Source organism: Stegostoma tigrinum, chromosome 21 (genome assembly GCF_030684315.1).
Source record: "Stegostoma tigrinum isolate sSteTig4 chromosome 21, sSteTig4.hap1, whole genome shotgun sequence".
Taxonomy (NCBI): Eukaryota; Metazoa; Chordata; class Chondrichthyes; order Orectolobiformes; family Stegostomatidae; genus Stegostoma; species Stegostoma tigrinum.
The window spans coordinates 22,717,026-22,741,186 of record NC_081374.1 but is presented as its reverse complement, the minus strand read 5'-3'; the positions used below and the strand labels follow the sequence as shown (position 1 = coordinate 22,741,186).

The 24,161-nt window shown below is 40.6% G+C and overlaps 1 protein-coding gene across 5 annotated transcripts in view; it reads left to right on the top strand.

Annotated features, from left to right (window-relative positions):
* Positions 1 to 24,161, top strand: part of LOC125463008 (copine-8-like) — a 636,730-nt gene that overhangs the window by 439,328 nt on the left and 173,241 nt on the right. For all 5 annotated transcript variants that reach the window (XM_048553605.2, XM_048553606.2, XM_048553607.2 and 2 more), the window contains one exon: positions 9,253 to 9,328. In XM_048553605.2, the coding sequence (XP_048409562.2) occupies positions 9,253 to 9,328 (76 nt within the window). The remainder of the gene's footprint in view (positions 1 to 9,252; positions 9,329 to 24,161) is intronic.

The following is a 24,161-nucleotide window of genomic DNA, read 5'->3' as shown; positions in this document are numbered from 1 at the left end:
GAAAGCCAAATTCAGAGCGGTCTCTGGCCTGTCCCCCACATATGGTAAAATGCTTTGAAGGAAGGTCGCTTTTCCTGCAGAACACAGAACTGGAAGCTCCTCTTTGACGTTATTCCCCAGTATCCTGGTTCTGTGTTGTATGCTCCAGTACAGTGCTGTGGAATGCAAACAGCTAATCAGTATCATATGGTTTGTTCATGGCTGTTACTGACAAGTTTCACATTAACCTCTTGAGAAATGGGCAGGCTGCCTTTTTAAGCCATTGAGGTTCAGCCAGAATTATGTTAGGGAGAGAGTTTAAGGATTCTGGCCCATCGACAATGGAGGAACTGCGATATAGTTGCAAATCAGAATGATACATGACATGATGAGTGACCTGGAGGGTAACTGGCAGGTGGTTCCATGCTTCTATTGTTCTAGTTGTAGGTGTTTAGAGGCAATAAGACCGTACAATATAAGAGCAGATTTACGCCATTCAACCCATCAAGTCTAGTCCTATTTAAGCATAGCTAATGTGTTTCTCAACTCCATTCTCCTGCCTTCTCCCCATTACCCTTGATCCCTTTACTAATCAAGAATCTATCTATCTCTGTCTTGACACACTCAATTACTTGGCTTCCACAGCCTTTTGCAGCAATGAGCTTCACAGATTCGCCACCCTCTGGCTGATGAAATTCCTCCTCATCTCAGATCTAAAGGGTCATCCCTTGATGATGTTTTCCCCATGACTGCGTGGGTTTCCTCCGGGTGCTCCGGTTTCCTCCCACGTCCAAAAATGTGCAGGTTATGTGGATTGGCCATGCTGAATTGCCCATAGTGTTCACGGATGTGTAAATTAGATAGGTTCATAGGGGGAATGGGTTGGGTGGGATGCTCTGAGGGTCAGTGTGGACTTGTTGGGCCAAAGGGCATGTTTCCACACTGTAGGAATTCTGTGAATATGACGAGCCCTTCATCTCTGGGATCATTCTTGTAAACCTCCTCTGGACCCTCTCCAATGCCAGCACATCCTTCATTAAATACAGGGCCAAAACTGTTCACAATATTCCAAGTACAGTCTAACCGGAGCTTTATACAGCCTCAGCTGTAAATCTCTACTCTTGTATTCCAGCCTTCTTGAAATGAATGCTAACATTGCATTTGCCTTCTTTACTGCCAACTGAATTTGCATGTTAACCTTAACAGAATCCTGAACAAGGACTGTTAACTCAGATTCAGATTTCTGAAGCCTTTCTCCATTTAGAAAATCATCTGTGACTCTATTCTTCCTAACAATGTGCATAACCTCACACGTTCTCACATTGTATTCCATCTGCCACATTTTTGGCCACTCTCTTCACCTGTGCAAGTTCTTTCCCCTCCCTACTACCTGTTCCTCCCCGTATCTTTGTATCATCACAAACTTAGCAACAATACGGTCAGTTTTTTGTCCACATTAGCAATGATTCCAGTCATCTAACTTTTTTAATACAATTATATCGAAATAAAATATTGAATATAAATTTGTTAAAGTGCTCTCAATTTTGGCATTTAACAATTGGTTTCTATTTAATTCCCTTTAATTGCATAAATACTTAATCTAGTAAATTGCCAAATCTAAATTCTAAATTGGGATTCTAAAATGCCAATTCATCCATTATTTAATTCCAAGCCCACTTCACATATATTATTTGCATAAATTGTTCATTTGGAAAAAGATTTTTGCCTCAGGTGTAAGTCACAGTTAGCTAGATGTATTTGCATTTTCAGGCAGACAATACAATGCAAATATAAGGCTCTTCGTAACTATATTTTCATTGTTTTATGCTCCTACTCACAATTCAAATGCATCTATTAGGGTGAAATTCAAGCGATCATGCAGTGACAAACCTTTTATTACAATTGCATGGTTCGACCAGTTAAGTGAAAAAGAATTGTCATTCCTGAAGATTAATTTGTTTCTGCTGTATAATAAACCAATTAACGGGCAATAACAAGGTTTTCAGTTAATAAAATGCCAATATTAGAGAAGCACTTTCAATCTTCAATGTCACTTAGTAGTTAACTTCTTCTGAGCTGGATGGACATTTTGAATTTTGTGGAAGTGCTGGTATAATTTTAGTTGGTCAATGGGTCACTACCAAGTATGGATGTCAAAATATATCATGAAATAAACTTGACATTTGACAAGTCCCATTTTAAGATGTAACTCTTTAATGCATATATCTACTCTGTTTTTAGAGCTGTTCCCTTTTATAAGCTACACAATGTACCAATCTTGAACTTTCGCAAATTATTTCCACAATTAGAACATAGAACATAGAACATAGAACAGTACAGCACAGAACAGGCCCTTCAGCCCACAATGTTGTGCCGACCATTGATCCTCATGTATGCACCCTCAAATTTCTGTGACCATATGCATGTCCAGCAGTCTCTTAAATGACCCCAATGACCTTGCTTCCACAACTGCTGCTGGCAACTCATTCCATGCTCTCACAACTCTCTGCGTAAAGAACTCGCCTCTGCCATCCCCTCTATACTTTCCTCCAACCAGCTTAAAACTATGACCCCTCGTGCTAGCCATTTCTGCCCTGGGAAATAGTCTCTGGCTATCAACTCGATCTATGCCTCTCATTATCTTGTATACCTCAATTAGGTCCCCTCTCCTCCTCCTTTTCTCCAATGAAAAGAGACCGAGCTTAGTCAACCTCTCTTCATAAGATAAGCCCTCCAGTCCAGGCAGCATTCTTATGGATTCAAGATAAACTGAAGGTTGGCTTACTGAACAAGTCCATCAGCTTCTGAAAAAAAGAAATGAGCTAAGATTTCAACAAGAACTTCTTTGTCAGATTTCAGTATACTGTTTCTAGGTCTTCCTATCACCTGATTTATTTTGTGTTGTCTATTGTAATACCTTATTTGATCCAATTTGCACCATTTTGATACAACCTTTTCTTCTCTCAGACTTGAAGTGGCTCCCAACCTTGTGGCTTGCAGTGTTCCCTGGTGTTGCAATACGGCCCAAGGCCTTCATTAGGGAGTGCTCACCCACCAGACACCAGTCTGCTACCTGGAGCTGCCTCCTGATCCCAGTCACATAGCTGCCTGACAAGATCCCCTTCCAAGGAGCCACCCTCACCCACTACATGCCTGGAATTGCCCTTCAGGCCTGTGACTTGATGTCCACTTGTCAGCTCAGCAGTTATCTTCCCCTCTCCCTCCCCCAGCCATGGCTCGTGGGACACCAGCCACAATTGTGCAAGGAATTCTCCATCACCACCCCGCCACCAAACCCCACTATTCACACCCCCTGAGGTGGTATCTGAAGCAACAGTGTCTCTGTAGTAGGCTGTGGCCATAACTGGTGAAACAAGAGGAGAGGGAAGAAGGCCAAAGCACTACAGTAAGCTAAGAAACAGTGCAGTGCTGTGGAGGAGATGGAGGCCCATACGAAGGGGATGCTGCTGTGAACCTACAAAAAGGTGCCACCAGGCAGTTGCCACACTTGTTCGTAACTTGGGCTGGTGTTTCTATCCTCCAGCAGCCTCAGTCACACGGGGCCCATCGCTGGCCAGAGCTTTTGTTTTTATTCACTTGTGAGACGTGGGTGCTGCTGTATGGACAGCATGAATTGCCTTTCCCTAACTGCCCTTAAACTGGGTTTCTTTCTTGACCATTTCAGAGGCCAGTGGTGAGTCAACCACATTGCCCTGGGTCTGGAGTCTCATGTAGGCATTGTGCACGTAAGGATGGCAGAAGGACCCAGATGGGTTTTTCCTGACAGTTGGCAATGGTTTCATGGTCATCGGTCGATTCTTAATTCCAGCCTTTTTAAAAAATTGAATTCAGATTCCACTATCTGCAGTGCCAGGTCCCTTGAATAATAGCTGAGTTTCTGGATTAATAGTCGAGCGATAATGCCATGAGTCCAATGCCTCCACTCTGATAATTATTCACTGTTGAAGAGCAGAGGGACCTGGGGATTCAGGTACGGAATTCTTTGAAGTTTGCATCACATGAAGACAGAGTTGTTGAGAAAGTGTTTAGCACACTCACCTTCATTGCTCAGAAATTTGAGTATGAGTTAGGATGTCATGTTGAGGTTGTACAGGATGTTGGTGAGGTTCTACTGGAGAACTGTGTCCAGTTCCTGTCAGCCTGTTACAGGAAGGATGCTATTAAGCTGAAGAGGGTTCACAAAAGATTCACCAGGAACGGAAGGTTTGAGTTGTATGGAGAGGCTGAATATACTGGGGCTTTTTTCACCGGAATGTAGGAGTTTGAGGGATGACCTTGTGGAAGTTTTTTAAAAAAAACATGAGGGGTATAAATGAGGTGAAAAGCAGGTATCTTTTCACAAGGGTGGGGGATTTCAAGACAAGAGGAGGGGGAAGAAGGCCAAAGCACTACAGTAAGCTAAGAAACAGTGCAGTGCTGTGGAGGAGATGGAGGCCCATACGAAGGGGATGCTGCTGTGAACCTACAAAAAAGTGCCACCAGGCACCACTGGCCTCTGAAATGGTCAAGAAAGAAACCCAGTTTAAGGGCAGTTAGGGAAAGGCAATTCATGCTGTCCATATAGCAGCACCCACGTCTCACAAGTGAATAAAAACAAAAGCTCTGGCCAGCGATGGGCCCCGTGTGACTGAGGCTGCTGGAGGATAGAAACACCAGCCCAAGTTACGAGCAAGTGTGGCAACTGCCTGGTGGCACCTTTTTGTAGGTTCACAGCAGCATCCCCTTCGTATGGGCCTCCATCTCCTCCACAGCACTGCACTGTTTCTTAGCTTACTGTAGTGCTTTGGCCTTCAAAATCATGAGTGGTATAAATGAGGTGAAAAGCAGGTATCTTTTCACAAGGGTGGGGGCATATTTTTAAGATGGAAGGAGAAAGACTTTTAAAAGATATATGGGGCAGCTTTTTCACAAAGAGTAGTTTGTGTGTGAAATTGATTTCTAGAGGAAATGGTGGATGTGGGTACAGTTACATTCAAAAGACATTTGGATCAGTACATGACAAAGAAAGGTTAGGAAGTATACGGGCCAAGCACAGGGACTAGTTTAGTTTGGGATTAAGGTCAGTATGGACTAGTTGGAGTGGATGATCTGTTTCCGTGCTGTATGAATCTGTGAGTACACTTAAAATAGTTTGGGCCTCTCCAAGAAAAATGATGCAGATTTCCCATTAGTTCTTCTAATCTTTCTCTTTCCCAAGCTAAATCTTAATCAGATTTAATTCCTTTTAAGGCAGGAAAAAAGATAGGCCTTAAGATATATCCAGGAAAAATAAGATACCAGCATTCACTAAATTATTATCATCAAACATCAATGCTCCTGCTCAGAGGGAAAAATGAGGTTTTTTTTAAAGAAATACTTTGAATGAAGATTCTGGTTATCCTGGCCTTCTGTTTTAAAGTATTCAAAATGAGGCAGACCAGGACATCTCACCAGCTAGTTCTAATGGTTTTACCTTCTGAGCATTGATACGGAAGCAAAATCTGCAAAATATATTATCACAAAGTCTGTGACTTGTTACATTCCTGTTCCAGACATTTGTTTGTTTCTCTTGATTTATTTTATGTGATTACATGCCAGTACAGTTTTAATTATGACCCATTCTACAGGAGATGGAGTTGTCAAACTTGTCAAGCATGTTCCAAAAATGCTTTCTGACAATGTCCTTTTGTCTTTACCATATATGTAGACATACTTCATATCGACAGCAAATAATTATTGCATTATTAAAATACAGCATGTTAGGAAATAAACTTCTATTCTTAATGAATGTTCTCAGTTCTCTTACAAAAGAATGTCATGCATACGATGGATTGCTGTGAATTACAGTAACTATAATTTGAAACATTAGGAAGGACTGAGATTGGGGCTATTTAACAGCACAAACATAATTTACAGTAAGAATATTTTATTTCAGTAAGATGTTCCAAGGCATTTCACAGGAGCACTATCAGACAGAATGTAAAATGAAGCCACATAAGGAGATATTAAGATAGGTCACCAAAAGCTTGCTCAAAGAGGTAGGTTTCAAGGAATTTGGTTAAAGGGGGAAAGCAAAGTCGCATGATTTAGGCAAGGAGTTCCAGGGAATAAGTGTGAGGTGGCAGAGTGTCAGTGCTGAAGCAGAGATGTCCAATCGAAGATGTCCAAGAGACTGGAATTGGAGGAATGTAGAGTTCTCAGAAGGTTGCAGATCTGAAGAAGGTATTACAGATATGGAAGGATTTGAACACAAGGATAAAAATGATAAAATATGAGAAATTTCCAGTTCAATAATCAATGTATAATAACAAAAGCAAGGATGAAGGGTGAATGGGGCATTGTGCAAGATGGAATAGAAGGAACAGAGTTTTCAATTAATTTGAGTGTATGGAGGATGGAAAGCATTGAAATAGTAAAGTCAAGAAAAGGCAAGGCTTCAGCAGATGGACTGCAGCAGGAATGTTGTATCAGCTTACTCAAAACCAGATCTCAGACCAGCACCTCAGCAGTAAACTGTTGAAAATCACACCGTACTGCTCAGCTGTACATTTGTAACATTGGACAGTGAATATTCAAGATTTTCATGTTTATACGAAACAGCACATGTGCAGAAACAGTCAAAACTAACCAAACATTTCATGCCAACATTTCACTATAAACTGAGAAAGCTCATTATATATTTTGCAAAGCCTGAATTTTCTTTCACCCTCTTCAAACTTAAGATTCAGAAATTCAGACATGGCTATCTATCTTTAAGTTTCCTGGAAGTTCCATCTGCAATGGGATAGTTTGGACAATGCAGAGATGCATGTTGTCCGGTTCGACTGGCTCAGTAGTAAATTCAGTGTTTGTGGGGTAACGGGAAGAGGGAAGTCATCGGGATGTTTATGTCTGGACATGTCTATATTTAGCGTACTTTACCCTATGACTTCTCTTGAACTGATTTGAGCTGCCTGATGAAATGGCAATTTATTACCGCACCAATTATAGTGAACCTTTAGACCTTATATAGTGCAAAACCAAGGATTTTATAATCCATCAGCTGCAGGGACAAATAACCAATACACTTGGAAAACTATTAGATTTAGTCAAGGTGAAATTGTAAAAATGAGAGCAGTTATTGGGATCGGCTGGATAATGTACATATTTCTTCAAGCTCCAATATATCAGGGCTTCATTATTTGAGATTGTGTTTTACTGAGAGCTTTGTAAAAAGATATTTCTTTCCTCCTTACTTTTGACATATATAAAGATAATTAACTCATGTCAATTTCCTCATTTTCTCACACTCTTTTCCCAAACTCACCTCATTACCTATGAACCCGGTCCCAGTGGCACCCCGCTCGTATTGTCCCTCTCATTGCAGGTGGCAGTATTGACCAGTGGTGCCATCTTTAAATCTCAGCAGTGAAACCAGTCGAGCACTGTCAGTCGGCATCTACCAAACATGTCGAGCAGAGGGAAGTTGGCATCCTGCAGGTCATTATATAATAAAATCCTCGGCTTCAGAATATGTGAAGTCTAAATGGTCTCTCCAACTGGCAGCCTACTGGGAACCTGGAGGTACTGCTTGATTAGAGGAGGAGATTACATTTGGTCACTTTTCATGGCGCATACTTTGAGATGTTGGTGATTAAGGCAGGACTAGGGAGCCACCAGGTTACCACTCTGAGACTTTCATGTTATAAATTGTCATTATCTAGTTTCTATCTCATAGTGGGGAGAATGAAAAATTGCATATCAACAACGATATGGCAGCATAATCAGGATTCTAATGCCTGCAAATAGGCACCTCACCACTCACTAGCAAGAATCTTGTCTCACTGATCTAAACTTGGTTGGAAAATGGAAGATTTTGCTCTTGATATCAGAAAGCTACCCTCAGTCCATCCCGTGTATTTACTCAATTTTCTTTCTGATGCCTCCATCATGCAGTGGCAGAGAAGATTTCACTTTCAATCTTCATATGGGGAAATTGCATGTTCAATGGTGTTCACCATGTGCCTCTAGAAACACCATCTTGCTATCTGCCTCACTGTTAAAACACAGTGAACAGCATGTACTTGTATGTTGGGTATAAAGTTAACTTGCCATAGAAAATTAGGATATTTTCATTTCATTGTAAGTACCTTTCCTAATGATGTGCCAAGCTTTAGTTACTAGCAAATAATCGTCATTCAAAATTAACTTTTACAAGCCTAGTGTTTCAGTCCTTCATGTTTTAGCCGTCGAAGCATTCTTTTACGGTTTTTTTTTCTCTTTTTCTACTTCTTTGCTGTCTTCTAACACAATCCTCCCTTCAGTCTATTTTGCATTCTATACCTGATTTGCCTTGGAATTCATAATTCTAAACTTATATTATCTCATTCAGATTCTGTACTGCTCCTTCCATACTACTTCAATAATCATTGATTGGGAAGATTCCTCACAGTCACTTCCCCTGTTCACAAAGTTTGTAGGCATCACTGAGAGAACATTTCAATCTCCAATGTAGAGTCGCTTGGAAGTAAAAGAGGCAGGGACAACCAATGGTGGATGCTATTCATTTGCTAACTACCCTAAATTCTGGCCAGTGGTATTGCAGGGCTAAGCTGGTGTCACTGAAAGCATTTTTTTCATTTGATTCTAAGATAAACATGTGTATGTGTTAGGATTGTTGAATCAAGACCGGGCAGTCATTTGTCGTCATGTCAGTTGGAATTGTAATTCAGCAGAAGCTCCTCTTTTAAAATATTTCTAATGTTTCATTTTATTTACCTTTTATAACTTGCATTGTGTGTTGCTGGAATGATGTCTGTAAATACTGTTTACTTCTCCTCTCCCCCCCCCCCCATTACTCCATCTTCAGCGTATATTCCAACCTTCTCGATTAGTTCCAAAGAAGGGCCACTGGTCCCAAAGCGTTAACTCTGCTTTCTGTCCAAAGACGCTGCTAGACCTGAGTTTTTCCAGCAATTTCAGTTTTTGTTTGTATGTGTGAATACAGTTTGACTTAATTTGATTATTAATGCATTGTTATAAATAAAATGAGTGAGTTGAAATGCAAGAAAATAGCTAATCAAATGTAAGAAACACTTAGTTGAAGGGATGTGAACATCTTTTTATTGTGATTCATTAAATTATGTTTATCAATCATATTTATCCTCATTGGATGTTATTACTTAAGAATCGAGCTAAACTTTGTAAAGTTAAGTTTGTATCACTGTTATTTACTTTGGAGATGGAACGGTTCTTAATAGATTGTAGCTGATGATATCCTCTTTGTGATTTCAGCCATGACTTCATTGGAGAATTTACAACAAGCTATCGAGAACTTGCCAGAGGACAAAGTCAGTTCAATGTTTATGAGGTAAACTCCATGCAACTGAGTTCAGTGTTAGAAATCAATTCTTTGTAGATGTCCAAAAGCTGCATATTCATGTTGTGTTATAAATAAATTCACTTTCCCAATGAAATAATTTGAATTTTTGCTCCTGCACTTGCAACACAGCACAATTGCCATGGAGGTGGTGGGGGTGTGTTGGGAATAAACTGTACAGTACAAATCCAGTATGTTGGACCAATAGTGGAAATATTTCTCCCAGGATATTTTGATGTATTGCTTGCTGAAGGACACAACAATTTATTACATAAAGCAGACAATGACCGAGAACACAAATTCAATGAAGATATTGCATTGATAAACAGAAATAAATTGCTGTGCCTTGTGCAATTAAAGTCTGAAGAATGCCAAGTGTTAAAAGGATTATTACGAGCCAGATTTTGGAACAGAAGGAGAAATGAAAAAGTGAGTACAACAGATTGGGTAACAGTTTGTGGTAGGCAGATCTGAATTTTGAGTATATATTTTAATTGCCAATGGGACTGAGAGAAATGGGAATTCCATTGCGTAATGGCAAAGGTAAACAGGATACATAAGTCAACAGTGAAGATCAAGATCAAAATAGCTTGTTTCTAACCATTCCACATTTACCAGCTCTCTAACAAACTGGGTGTGAATATCCCAAATTATGGAACAGGGCACAGAAGGCAACAGTAAAACAGAGGAATAAAATATAATTATTCCATTCGGCTTCCAAAGAATTCTCCAATTTAAAAACCTCCAGAAGTTATTTAATTATTCAGAGGCTTTTACCTCTATGAACCATCCAGATGTCAATTCCAAACATTAGCCACTCTTGATCTGAAGGTATTCCACTCAACATCAAGTCTAATTTACCTTTCATCAATTGAAATGTGGCTGTCATGTGCTACTGCTGTGATGTATCCTTAAATAAATTACCTTTGAGGTTACTATGCATTCATTTATAAGATTGTTCTTTCAAAATGTAAAAGTCTGTTTGCCCACTTATCCCTCATTGCTCATTCTTTTGATAAGGCGGATTAGTATCATGGATGTCTTCTGTATCATCTTCAAGGTTTGAGTAATTCCTTCGTAACTTTTTGGGACAAGGCTGCAGTGAATACAAGGTTCGAAGTGTGGTCTGGCCAAAGCACTACTTAATATTACATGGGTTCTTTTGAGTTATGTTTCACTGATTTCTGAAGATCAGTCTACAAACTGGCATCAAATCCAGGGCATCTACCTCTCCACCACTAATTCTCAGAATCAGCAGGTTGTACTAATTACAAGAAGCACTGTAGAATTTCACCAAAGATCCTCATGCTGCACCTTGCAAACCCACTTCCATCTAAAACGACAAGGGCATGGGAGCCACCACCTGCAAGTTACCCTCCAAGCCATTCTGGAGGCATTCTACTTTATTTCCCACTCCGTCCTTTCCCCATCCTTGTCAACATCCTGACTTGGACATATATCACTGTTACTTCATTATTGCTGGGCAAAAATCCTGGAATTCCCTGTATTGAAGGTTTACCTACAGCACATGTACTGCAATGGTTCAAAAAGGCAGTTCACCACCACCTTCTTACAGGCAACCTGGGATGGCAATCAGTGCTGGCCAGCCAGCGACACACACATCCCATGAGTGAATAAATAATAACTAGGGTTGCCAGCATTAATGAATAAATGCTTAATGTGAGAATATGTCATTTCTTTATTTCAATGAAAATGTTAACTAATTTAAAAAAGCATATTGGCATCTAAAATAAGAGGCAAATGAACTAATTTACAAAAATAACCAGAAATGACCTCTAACCTACAAAGGAGTGTTGTCGTGATAGCAGCTCCTGTAATCTGATCTGCTAAATCCAACCAAAGTTATCACTCTCTGTAAACATTGCTACCAGTCATAGACTATATATGCAGTGACTTGCTTTTTTGTTTGGGCATATGCTTCTTGCTGAATTCAATGTAATTTGCCCTGTTACTCTCCACTTTATTTCCTACTCCTTCCTTTCCCCATCCTCGTCAACATCCTTCACCTATGTCCTCCCTCCAACCTTACTTGGCCACGGGATTTTATTTGGTTTTGATTCCATGCAATGGGAGATGAATTAGCTGATTTGATGTATAGTGCAGCATAATACATGTCTATTAGGTTTAAACCATATAAATATCGATACTTTTTAAAACTTCATGTAATTTTACATTAATATCAGAAATACCTGTTTTACTTTTGTTCTATCCATGTTTTACTTTGTCTAAACAGACACCCTTTTTCACTATCATATACCACGTTATGAAGTGGAATAAAATAGTTCCACTTAACATTTAGTCATGGATAAGCTTAAAAGTCATTTATATATCAATGCAAAATTTCTACAGAGCAAAAATTTCCTTAAACATTGATTATACTAATGAGTAAATTCATAGAAGCTGTTGTCAAACCTTTGAACGTACTTAATGGTCTCAGAAAATGATTTGGGACTGGTTCAATTGCTGTCTTGCTTCTAAAAGACTCCTAAAAATGGCCTTTTGAATGTCATAGGTTATTGAACATAGAACAGTACAGCACAGGAGCGGGCCCTTCGGCCCATGATGTTGTACCGAACATGACGGCAAATCAAATTAATCTCTTTTGCCTGTCCTTGGTCCATATTATTCCATGTGTATTCATATGCTTATCTAAAAGTCCCTTAAACACCTCTATTGTATCTGTCTCCACCACCACCCCAGCAGCGTGTTCGAGACTCCTGCCGCATTTTCTGGGTGTAAAGAACTTGCCCCTCACATCTCCTTTGATTGCTTAACAAATTTACAGTTCAGCAATCATCACATATCTCATATGCCATTAGTGCTTTTTAAAAAAAAATAATTTACTTTACTCAATAAATTAGTGGTGATTGTGGTATCTGAGATTGATCTAAATGATAATGATGGTAATTGATTTTCTGATTCTAACATCAGTAAGAGAAGGACTCCAGCCTAGAATAAGTATGTGAAGAGACATGTTTTAGGCATTAGACTGGAAAGCTATATTTGATCATCTTCTGTGTAGAGCAGTAAATAAAGGAATGTTATTATGTTAGTACACAAGGAGCTGAAGAGTCTTACTTAATAGCTTCAGGCTCAGACACAAAGGAGCAGTGTCTTCAAGGCAACATATAAATTATATGCTGTAGATCCAATAATTGTTGTTCCACAAAGACCAACTCGCAAGAAAGCACAAATGAATATGGTGAATTGATTAAATTATGAACATTAACTCTAGAAGAAATTTAGTTACAGAACAGGTAAGAATGAATCAGCAATCTCCGTTTTCAGTAGGATCAATGGAGAAGGTTTTTTGTGGATTCATCTAATCCAGCAGATGGTTGCAGATTTGAAGGATGCAGTAATTAAAGATAGTTCAATAGTTGCTGTAAGTATTGAGAAATTACACAACTTTCTTCATTCCAAGGAGGATTTAAGTTTGGAAAGGCCAATCCAAATCTCGAGGGAATTGATTTAAAATTGATCTGTATTGTAAGGAAACATCAAGGATTCTTCTGACATAATAAGTGTAGAAGTAGGACTCAAAACAGCAGTCACCCTTCTGCAAACTCTCCAAAATACGAAAATTGTGGGAAAGAGCGTCATCATCTGTCATATAAGTTATAATTCCAAACTGAATCGTAAGTGCAATCTATGTTCAACTTTACAAAGAGCTAAGTATTTTCGGTATTTCCAGTTAAAACACTATAAAATATTGTTGAGTTATAGTTACTTTGTCACCTCAAAAGTAATGCACAGGTCCTGCAAAAATTTCCAGCAAAATGTAAATTGTACAATGAGGAAGTAGTTCAGGATGTCAAAGGTAAGGAACAAAAGATGAAGACAACATTCCTAGCAGACATCAAAGAATTAAAACAGATTCTGGACCATTGAACTGAAGCTTAAGGATTTGAAACAGAATTTAAATCCAACAGGGAAGCAAGTGTTTTAATGGCAGTAGACTGTTCACCATGAAGTCTGAGGCTCAGAACAGCAAACACAAACCTCCAAGGTCCAGGAGGCACAGACCTTCAGATACTTGGAAAAATCACCACGAACCCTATTTATTGGGAAACAGTGGGCTGGATTTTCTGAAATAATGGGAACTGCAGATGCTGGAGTATCCAAGATAATAAAATGTGAGGCTGGATGAACACATCAGGCCAAGCAGCATCTCAGGAGCACAAAAGCTGACGTTTCGGGCCTAGACCCTTCATCAGAAAGGGGGATGGGGTGAGGGCTCTGGAATAAATAGGGAGAGAGGGGGAGGCGGACCGAAGATGGAGAGAAAAGAAGATAAGTGGAGAGAGTATAGGTGGGGAGGTAGGGAGGGGATAGGTCAGTCCAGGGAAGACGGACAGGTCAAGGAGGTGGGATGAGGTTAGTAGGTAGATGGGGGTGCGGCTGAACATTAGTTATCTCACTCAGATAGTCATTCAGTGCATTCTTTAATGTGTTAAGAAGCAGGTCTACATTCCTGGCAGGAGATTCCGATTACGGTTTCTTTTTTCAGAAATGCGGAGCATACTGTAATTGTAATGGGTCCCTCTTATTCCAGGACTGCTGAGGTAAGGGAAACCATGCTCTGCTTACACAGCAGCTATATTCTGTGATTTTAATGTCCAGCATCGCAGACAGCCATTTTGTTGACACCTGTTATGTAAAGATAAGTTTGTGAGGTAAGTGTAAGTGTCGGGGGGTCAGCTGGGTGGGAAGCCAGAGCTCAAGGTGGGAAAGGAGCGTGGTGTTTTATGGTGTTTGGAGATTGCACGCAGGCCAAATGGTGAGGGCAAGGGGAGGTTTGTGCCCTGTGACATGGACCAGGCACTGGATTGTATTGTCAGGTCTAGTGTTGGAGTGAGATGTTAGTTCTAATGGGTACGGAGTGGTGTTAGGATACTGAGTGAATTCAGGGGGTTGGAATGTCAGACCCTCAGCGGACGGGTGAGTTTTCTTGATTACATTTGCTGGTTTCCTAGCAGAGAGGAGGGGGGAGCAATTGGAGTTTGATTTCCAGGAGGAAAGGTGTGGATTCAGGTCCCAGAACATGCCAGCTCGGGTATTGTGTGTGGGTGGAGGCTCCCACATTTAGCGGGGCGGGCAGGGAGCTGTGCAGAGACAGAGTTTTGGACCCAGCCCTGGGGTTGCAAGGAACCAGAGCCATGTGTGGTAAGTTGTGGGGATCAATTTAGTGGCTACCCAGGAGTTAGGATCGGCTTTAAATAGCCTAATCTTTCCTGTGTAACTATTTGCCTATCTGCAGTGGAACTGTCTGAATGCCCCAGTTTAAGTGGACACTTTCAGGTGGCAGCGGGTTGTCCAGTGGAATCTTAACTTCCCAGGCAAGTACCTCAAAGTCTGCTACAAGTGGGATTTCAAACAGTTCTGATGCACAATTTCCATTTATTTTGCAGAAATAGTTATCCATCAGAAACTTCGAGCCATTATAAAAAATGAGGAATCAGAATAACTCATTTCTGAGGAGAAATGTTTATTCATTTAGGTCCCTTAAAGATAGCTTAGTCCAGTACTTGAGAATGAAGACAGAAAGACTTTTGGTAAGAATTTCCAAAGCTATTCAAAGTCATAGGCATGTTAAAACAGGGCGATCACATTACTCTGCAAGTAGATACATTCCCAGGAAAATTCCTCACCCTTAGATGGAAAAAGTGAAATCTCTGTTAGACACCATGATTGAAAGTGGAAACTGACTGTTGCTCAGTATGAGTAACTGTTTCCAAGGACAAATTAAGAACTAAGTTTGTGTGTAGATCTCATTCAACTAAACAAACAAGTCAGGAGGGAAATCCATCATATTTTGACTCCTGTTGATATAAAGGGATAAGATAAAGCAGTGGCAATAACAATTAGTAACACCACGATGCCATTATGGGGGGGGGGGGGATCCTGGAGGGGGTGACCTGTACATTTCCGTACAAAGTGATCTGCACCTACTTTACACCAAAGCGGCTCATGTTTGAAAGACACAAAATGGCCGACAAGGATTAAAACAAAATGGGACAGCCTGCTCTAACATATAAGTGAAACACAATGGTACCTTTGAACAAAAATACTCCAAGGTCAGCAAAAGGGCCCTACCACCAACCATCCGAGAAGGTTATAACAAGAGAATGCCTAAGAACAGACAAATGATTATTTCCTGCCTCATTAATGAAAGAGTGATTGTCCCAGTAAATGAATAAAGCCAAGTGCAGGTCTCAGCCCATGAATCAGTCTAGATTAACTCCCTAAATAGCTGCAAAGACAATAGGTAAAGCTAATCCTTTAGGCAGGATTCTCTTATCAAAACCTTCTCGGGTGATTGGCGGTAGATATGGAAGCATTGGAAAAGGTGCAGAGGAGATTTGCCAAGATGTTGCCCGGAATGGAGGGAAGGTCTTGCAAGGAAAGGTTGAGAGAGTTGGGGCTTTTCTCTTTAGAACAACAAAGGATGAGAGGTAACTTGATAGAGGTGTACAAAATGATCAAAGGTATAGATAGACTAGACAGCCAGAGACATTTTCCTTGGGTGGAGGTAGCTATTATGAGGGGGCATAGTTTTAAAGTGAGTGGAGGTAGATATAGGGGAGACGTCAGAGGTACATTCTTTACTCAGAGAGCGGTAGGAGCGTGAAATGCATTAACGGAGAGGGTAGTTGAGTCAGCCTCATTAGGGGCGTTTAAGCAGCTATTAGATAGGCATATGTATGATTGTATACGTAGGGGTGGAGGTTAGATTGACCCTAGGTTTAGGGTAAAAGCTCAGCACAACATCGTGGGCCGAATGTCCTGTTCTGCACTGTACTGTTCTATGTTCTATGCACACTTGGCCAATATGTTAGTTTATTAAACTAGTTGTAATGATGTAAGCCCAGTTCCCCTCACTGGAACATCTTGCAAATGATGTTTCCAGGCTATAACAATGAGGCATAAAAGAGCTGGGATTTGGTTTGAGGCATTGAGCACCTCCAGAAAGCAGGAACTGCCTGCCTGGTCCCAGAGGCAAAGGCAAGCAGCAGCCATGTTGAGGATTGCCATTTCACTGCCAATTAGACCCTTTGAGAAGTGTCTCAAAGGGAGAAGAGGTCATCAGTGACCTTGCACAACAAGTAAGGGACAGAACTCGTGCTGTTGTTTGTGAAGCCCACAGATACTTGTTTAAAAGTTTAATTTGATTATCAATAATCAGAGGAGAGTCTGTTCACCACTTTGGCACACTACCAGCCCTTTGGATATTTGGAATTGCCCTGGAAGCATCGAGATGCCAAAACATTCTCTGAAACCAGAATTTTCAAACATTCCCACAAGGGGTTCTGACCATATGGCCCTTTAAAAATCTCTGCCAATGACGTATTAAGCTTCAAAAATTGGAAGGATGCAGCAGGAAAAAATAATGTCCTCCCTCCTGCATCTGAAACTCTGGACACAATGTTTAAAGGGCCATAGAATAAGCACAACTAGAGGATACAAAAACAAAGTTGCTGGAAAAGCTCAGCAGGTCTGGCAGCATCTGTGGAGGAGAAAAAAAGAGTTAAAGTTTTGGGTCTGGTGACCCTTCCTCAGAACTGATGGTGCCTGGGAAAACGTCAGTTTATATCTGACGTTTTCCCAGCCACCATCAGTTCTGAGGAAGGGTCACGGACCCAAAACGTTAACTCTTTTTTTCGCCTCCACAGATGCTGCCAGACCTGCTGAGCTTTTCCAGCAACTTTGTTTTTGTTCCTGATTTACAGCATCCGCAGTTCTTTTGGTTCTTACAACTAGAGGATACTCATTTTTGAGAGTTGGTGGGACATATAGTTTGAAGGACAGCTGTCAAAAAAGCAATAATATTGTAGCTGAGATCACAGTTACTCACTTACATCCAAAATTTCAAGATCATCTGTGCCATGCAAATACAATAAAAATTGCACAAATGATAGTAGCTGAAAACGTAAACACTGTTCTGCAGAGATGAGGAATATGGTCTAAGCTGATAAAAGATAAAGTCTTTCTACAGGCGCTGTTTCATTCAATAACATGAATATCCATGACAGTCTTTCAGTTCAATGGTGGAGGGAAACCTCTGGAATCATTCAAGAGAGAGGTTCAGGCCTGAGGAGCACTTGGATTCCCAAGGTTGAGCCTATGAGATGGCTCAAGTCTATTCCTGGCACTGGAAAATGTTTAACTTACTTTGCTTTTAAGTCCATTTTCAATAATTTAAAGATGCCAACCACCAGTGTAGACATGCAGGAGCAAAAAGACATTTTTGTACGTAGGTATGAAGGTACAGTACATCATGTACCAAGCTCTTTGAAGCCACCTGTATTTCATTACTTGTTTTAATAAACAACTGTCAGTTGGTGTGTGCTGCTGAGAGCATTTTCATAACTCATACAACAACTCATCAATCAAAGATAGAATTTTATCGCTGTTGGGATGCAAGTGTGATGTGGGGTAATTTCCAGATTGCCACCTAATTTTGTCTGCTCAGACAGCCGCCTGCGTGGTCATCTGGAGTTGATTGGTTGACAGGCTGCCAGTTATCATTGGCTGTAAACTCCTGAAGGTACAGGACCAATCAGAACAGCTCCCACCTACAAAAGAGATGTGTATGAATACAGTAGGATGGGGATACGATCTTTGAAGAGCATTCTAAAGAGGTATTAATTTTGATAAAATAATTAGTGACTATTGCTGCAAGGTGCAACTGTGGAGGGGGATCTCCTCCACTATATAACCTCAAGCTCAGGCTCTAGCCCATTGATGACAGCCTTTAGTGGAGGCTTAAAAGAGGAGTTCCAAAGAGTAGCATTGAATATTGAATGTTAACTGTTTCTCTCTCTACAGGGGATGCTATAGATTTGCTGAGTATGTCCAGCACTTCCTGTTTTCATTTCAGATGTCTCACTTCTGCAGGAATTCGCTTTCGTCAAAAGAGGAGACTTTGCAGGACCCAGGCTTAATGTCAGCAAACCACCTCTAAGCACTGGCTGGTCCTCAGTCAGCCAAAATTCTTGAACAGTTCCTCATCGCCTCATGACAACATTCACTCAGAATCAAAAACTGATGTGCCCTGATCACAATATTATTGTCTTTATTTTTTAGCTGTTACGGGCACTTTTAACCATCAACAATGATCAGCATCGAGAGGAAAGGAGTTGCACTGAATTGCACGTTAATGTGAAAAACCTCTGACAGTTCACAGCATGCCTCCGGTGGCACTACAGGAAAGAATCAATATAGTATGGAGCTGGAGGATCACTGCAGCTCAGGCAACATCAGAGGAGCAGGAGAGTTGATGTTTCGGGTCAGGACCCTTCGTCAGAAATAGGGAGGGGGAAGGGAGCTGGGGAGTAAATGGAGGGACGAGGGGCAGGGCTGGGGGAAGGTAGTGGGACTGCAATAGGATGCACATAGGGGTAGTAGGGATTGGTCAATGAGAAGAGTGGGATGAATAGGTGGGGAAGAAGATGAATAAGTAGGTCAAGGAGGCAAGATGAGCGGGAGGGTTGGATATGGGATAAGGCTGGGGGTGTAGAGATTTTGAAACTGTTTAATTCTATGTTCACGCCATTGGGCTGCAGGCTCCCAAGGCAGAATATGAGTTGTTCCTCCAGCTTATGTGTGACATCATTTTTGCACTGGAGGAGGCCCAAGATGTCACCAGGGAGTGGGAGGGGGAGTTAAAATGGTTAGCCACCAGAAGGTGTCATTGATTATAGCGTATAGAGTGCAGGTCTGTCATAGAATCAGTCACTGAATCTGCACTTGGCCCTACCCTTCCAACTGACCAATCCCCACTATTGCTACCTGCATCCACCTGTCGCCATGCCACCTACCTTTCCCCAGGCCCACCCCTCCTCCCACTATTTATTTCCTTGCTCCCTTCCCCCTCCCCAGTCCTCAAGATGCATCCCGACCAAAAACATCAACTCTCTGCTCCTCTGATGCTGCCTGACCTGCCGTGTTCCTCCAGCACCACACTGTGTTGTGAATGACTGCAGCATCTGCAGTCCTTCCTATCACCACTACACGAAGGATCCCGGAAGCATGACCAGACAGCTTACAGTGGACAGTTAATTAGATAGATTGGCTGTCTGCTATTGATGGACTCTAAGTTATACTCCTGCTGACCTGTCTCTGAGAAAAATGCCCAGAAGAAGGAATATGTCAAGCCAATAACCCTATATAGGCATTTCTCAAGAATCTGTCCCGCTCTGGAGCTCAGTGCGCAGGATGGTAAGATTCTGTAATTGTTGGTCATATTTTAATTGCCATGGATACTTTTTATCCTGTGCTGATTAAGTTTTGCATGGAGTTGAAAAGATTTGCATTTGTAAAATTCATTTTCTGTCTTCAGGTGTTTGGAGCATTTTTCACAGATTGGTAGAGACTCACTGAAATATACAGTCCGACATGAAAACATGCTGTGAATTGTCAGCTGGGTTTCACAGTAATGTGTATTCAGTGCAAATCCTTTTCTGTGAAGTTGAAAAATACTGATGATTACAAGTACCTATAACAATTAATGAAGCCAAAAGTCGTGTGAATAGAGCAGAGAAGCCTTCGTTGCTGAGCAAATGCTATGATGTGTCTATGTGTGAGGAATAGTACAAGAATTTATGATTTGAAGTCACAAAAAAAATGGAACACATTATGGATGCGTGGCAAAGCACTGTTGCAGTTTTGACTGCCACACTACAGGTGATTGCACAAGAGTGGATGCCGAGAATTTTCACAACGATGTTGCCTGGACTGGAACAAATTGTCTATGAAGAGAGAGTAGATATGGTATGGTTGTTGTGTTTAGAGCAGAGATTGCAGAGGGGAGATCTGATTGAGGCAGAATAAATAGGAATAAATATTTCCTCTTAGCAGAGGGTGAATAACCAGTGTACACATTTCTAAGGTAAGGAGCAAAAGGTTGACAAAGAATTTAAGGAAAGTTTTTTTTTCACCCAGAGGGTGATAGTGTCTGGAAGTGACTATCTGACTGGATGGTAGAACAGGAACCCTTGAGACATTTCAGAAGTATTTAGTTAAGCACTTAAAAGCAATGTTGCACACAAGAGTACAAGCCATACGCTGGGAAATGGGATGGGAATAGGAATAGATAGATGCTTGATGACCTGTGCAGACACAATGGGCCAAAAGGCCTCTTTCCACGCTATATATGCACCATGACTATTTCTCTGGTTGTGGCAAAAGAATGGCACTCACTGATCATTACTGTTACAGCTGCCTCCATACTTATTGTGAACATTTGAATGACAATTCACAGTTATTGGAATTGTTTTCATGGTCTGTAAGAAATCTGTGGAATGTGTGACTGGCTAAGCAGCCGTATGTCTCTTCAACCAATTCAAATGAAGAATTCTCACTGAGACGTGTAAATCCTAAAACAGGAGCCTGACGTATATAATAATTAATATAATGTCACATCAAGCATAAGAAATCAACGTAAAATAAAAATGAAGAGATAACAAAATGTGGAGCTGGAGAACACAGCAGGCCAAGCAGCATCTTAGGAGCACAAAAGCTGACGTTTCGGGCCTAGACCCCAGGCCTGAAATGTCAGCTTTTGTGCTCCTAAAATGCTGCTTGGCCTGCTGTGTTCATCCAGCTCCACACTTTGTTATCTCAGATTCTCCAGCATCTGCAGTTCCCATTATCTCTAAAATAAAAATGAAGATTAGTTTAAGGGGGGGATAAAAGAAATTTTATGTTTTTTTAATAAATATTTAACAATAAGTAAAATCTGAAGGAGTGAGGCTCTACAATTGTAAAATGTATTTTTCGTGCGAGAGAAGTTATTTGGTGCTAGTTTTCATTCTCACCTTTGATTTTCTTTTCAAGGCCTCATTCCTTCCCTTTAGCCACTTGTGAATCATAGATTAATAGAATCCCTACAGTGCGGAAACAGGCCATTTGGCCCAACAAGTCCACACCACCCCTCTGAAGAGCATCCCACCCAGACTTATTCTCCTATCTCTGCATTTCCCATGTCTAACCCACCTAACCTAAACATCCCCAGGCACTATGGGCAATTTAGCAGAGTGAATCCACCTAGTCTGCACATCTTTGGACTGTGGCAGGAAACCGGAGAACCCAGAGGAAACCCAGATGAATCTTCAAGCTCTCTTTGGTCCGATATTACTAGCAATGCTTCCAGCTGCCTTGACCCGATGTTTTGGAAATCTTTTCCTTCACCAGTCTGCCTTCCCAAAGTGTCTTTAACTTAAAGTCAATAATTTTTATTTCTTTCTTTGTAGGCTCTTCGGCACAGTTCTGATTAGTGTCTAATTACATCATTGTGAAGCACCTTCACATGTTTTCTCTACTTAAGATTCAACATAAATACAAGTTGTTACTTAAACGAAAGCCTTACACACACAGCCCCTTTCTTGTATGTCAGCACTATGATGTTTGGTCCAGCAAGTTAATAGCAAAAGTAACCATAAGTTTTGTCAGCTTATTACATTTTAATAATGCAGGTCGAACATCTTTCAAAGGGCTAAAAATTTATGTTAGTGACTTGGAACATCCAGTGAAGTTAATTATCTCGATGCTGATTTCAATTTTGTACAGACAGCAAAACCTTTCTCGGATAAATTATATGCATATGCAATATGCCCAAATTTCATGAAAATAGCATAAACTAGATTGACATTTAATACAGCCAGTACTGATGTATGAAGAAAAAAAAAGCTGTCAGTCAGTGATGCGTGCCAAAAGCAGTCAAAATTATACAGTGCTGGTAGTAGAAAAATTGTGCCACTGTACCTTTGCGTGGTTCTGCTTTGGTATGTACAATTAAAATTGAAAATAGATAGTTCTAAGAGAGGTATTCCAGGGAGATGGTTATATTGGTACATTTTGCTCCCTGCAGCAGAGAAGATGACAACAGATCTGGCTCATGGTCTGGCAAAAAAGGTTTCTGCTCAATTGCAGATAACCAGTTATTAATGTACAATATAATTCAAGCCACCTTTTGCTGTTCTGCCATAACTACACTTAAGATTATGCTTGCTTGGCACATTTAGTTAATATTTTACATCGAGTACTTTCAATTTTCATTATAACTAGAATTCGTTTTCAATGTTCTATTGACCTAAAGGAATAAAATCATTGTACCGACATGGTTTTCTGTGCAGTTGTGATTAATTGTGTTGCTGTTTTTAGCCACATCTTCCAATGTTGTTGTTCTCCATTTGAGCAGTTTCCAACTCATTTCAGGGCTTCACTGAATTTCTAAACAAGTCAAGCAACATTGTAGTGGTCTACTGCTCTTAATTCAGTAGAATTCAAAATTGCTCAATTTAGGTTGTCTGACAATCATCCTGTTCCTTGCGTTAAAAGCCTATTTTTTCTGTTTTACTGCTTAATTCTATTTTTAGACAAAATGCCTGCCTTACTTGTTAGTAGAGACTTCTAATCAGTGGTGAAGCTTAGTAGAGATTTCTAATCAGGAGTGAAGCTTAGTATTTGCATGAGTGTGGAAATTGAGAATTTGCACATAACAGGAAATTGCTTGATCGTACAAACTAAGAGTATAGTGTTTAAACAGACCTCAGCATCATGTTTCTCTTGATGCTAACTCCCTTTACTGCTGCGAATTGGATCAGAGAATACTGAAAACCCTGTTTGCTTTTCTTACTGCCTTTAATTAATGAGGTTTTTATAAAGGAACCGGTCTCTGCTTTTTAACCTGACGGTACAGATAGTTTGAAAAACCAGCATTTCATTGGTTTGAATGCAGAAGATTGTTTATTTACAATTCACCCAGATTCTGAATGTTATATTACTCACTCCCTGACTCTCGCTCTCTCTCTTGCTCTCTTTTGCAAACTTGCAAAACAGTGTCCAACGTCAGATATGGTGCTTCAGTTAGTTAACATTTGCTGAATAATTTTGAATGTGTGTGGAATTATGCTGAAAAGCAATTAAGAATTGCAGTAATGGAATACTTCATATACAGGAAGTTGCATGCATTCATGCACAAGCCCTATTCTTTGCTGACAAAGAAACATATGCATGTACTGTGCTATTTCAACTCAACAAAATATGAATATCATTTTCTGGTCCCTTTCTCAGGCAGTGCCCTGATTCATAGGAATCAATCTGCCCTGTTTCAAAGTGAAACAAAGTGTGGCAGATAACTCTGAATCAGCATCAATGTTCATCTTCCTTGGTAATGCCTTTACCAATCAGAAACTTCTTGCAGTCAACTCACTTCTATCCTGCAGCAAACATCTGGGTTCCTCCATGATTTGGTCTGAGTGCAAGATGAAAAGCATTAATAAACTGTCTTTTTTCAGCTATAATAGAAAGTTTAATTGGAGGGACAGAAGATTCCCTCTGGTGATCCGTTGCTATTACTTTAGGGATGTGTTGGAAAGGCTTGGTCTAAGAGCTTCCTGATCTGATGTGAAGACCTGTTTGATTCATAGCTCAAGTCAAAGACGATTGTGCTAAGATTGTTAAAATTGTTCAGAGCAACCCTTTAGCAAGGAAGCACTGAAGGCACAGTCAGGAAGTTACTGAAACTGTCCAATGCGCCTCTAATCCCACTCATTAACCCACCATTTCTCAGTGTCTCAGACCAGGAAGCTGCTCAAAGCACTAGAAATAGGAGGAATTGCTGATGCTGGAGAATCTGTGATAACAAGGTGCAGAGCTGGACGAACACAGCAGGCCAAGCAGCATCGGAGGAGCAGAACGGCTGACGTTTCGGGTCCGGACCCCCCTTCAGAATTTGAAGGAATGATGCTGCATGGCCTGCTGTGTTTATCCGGCTCTACACCTTAGTTATCTCAGGAAG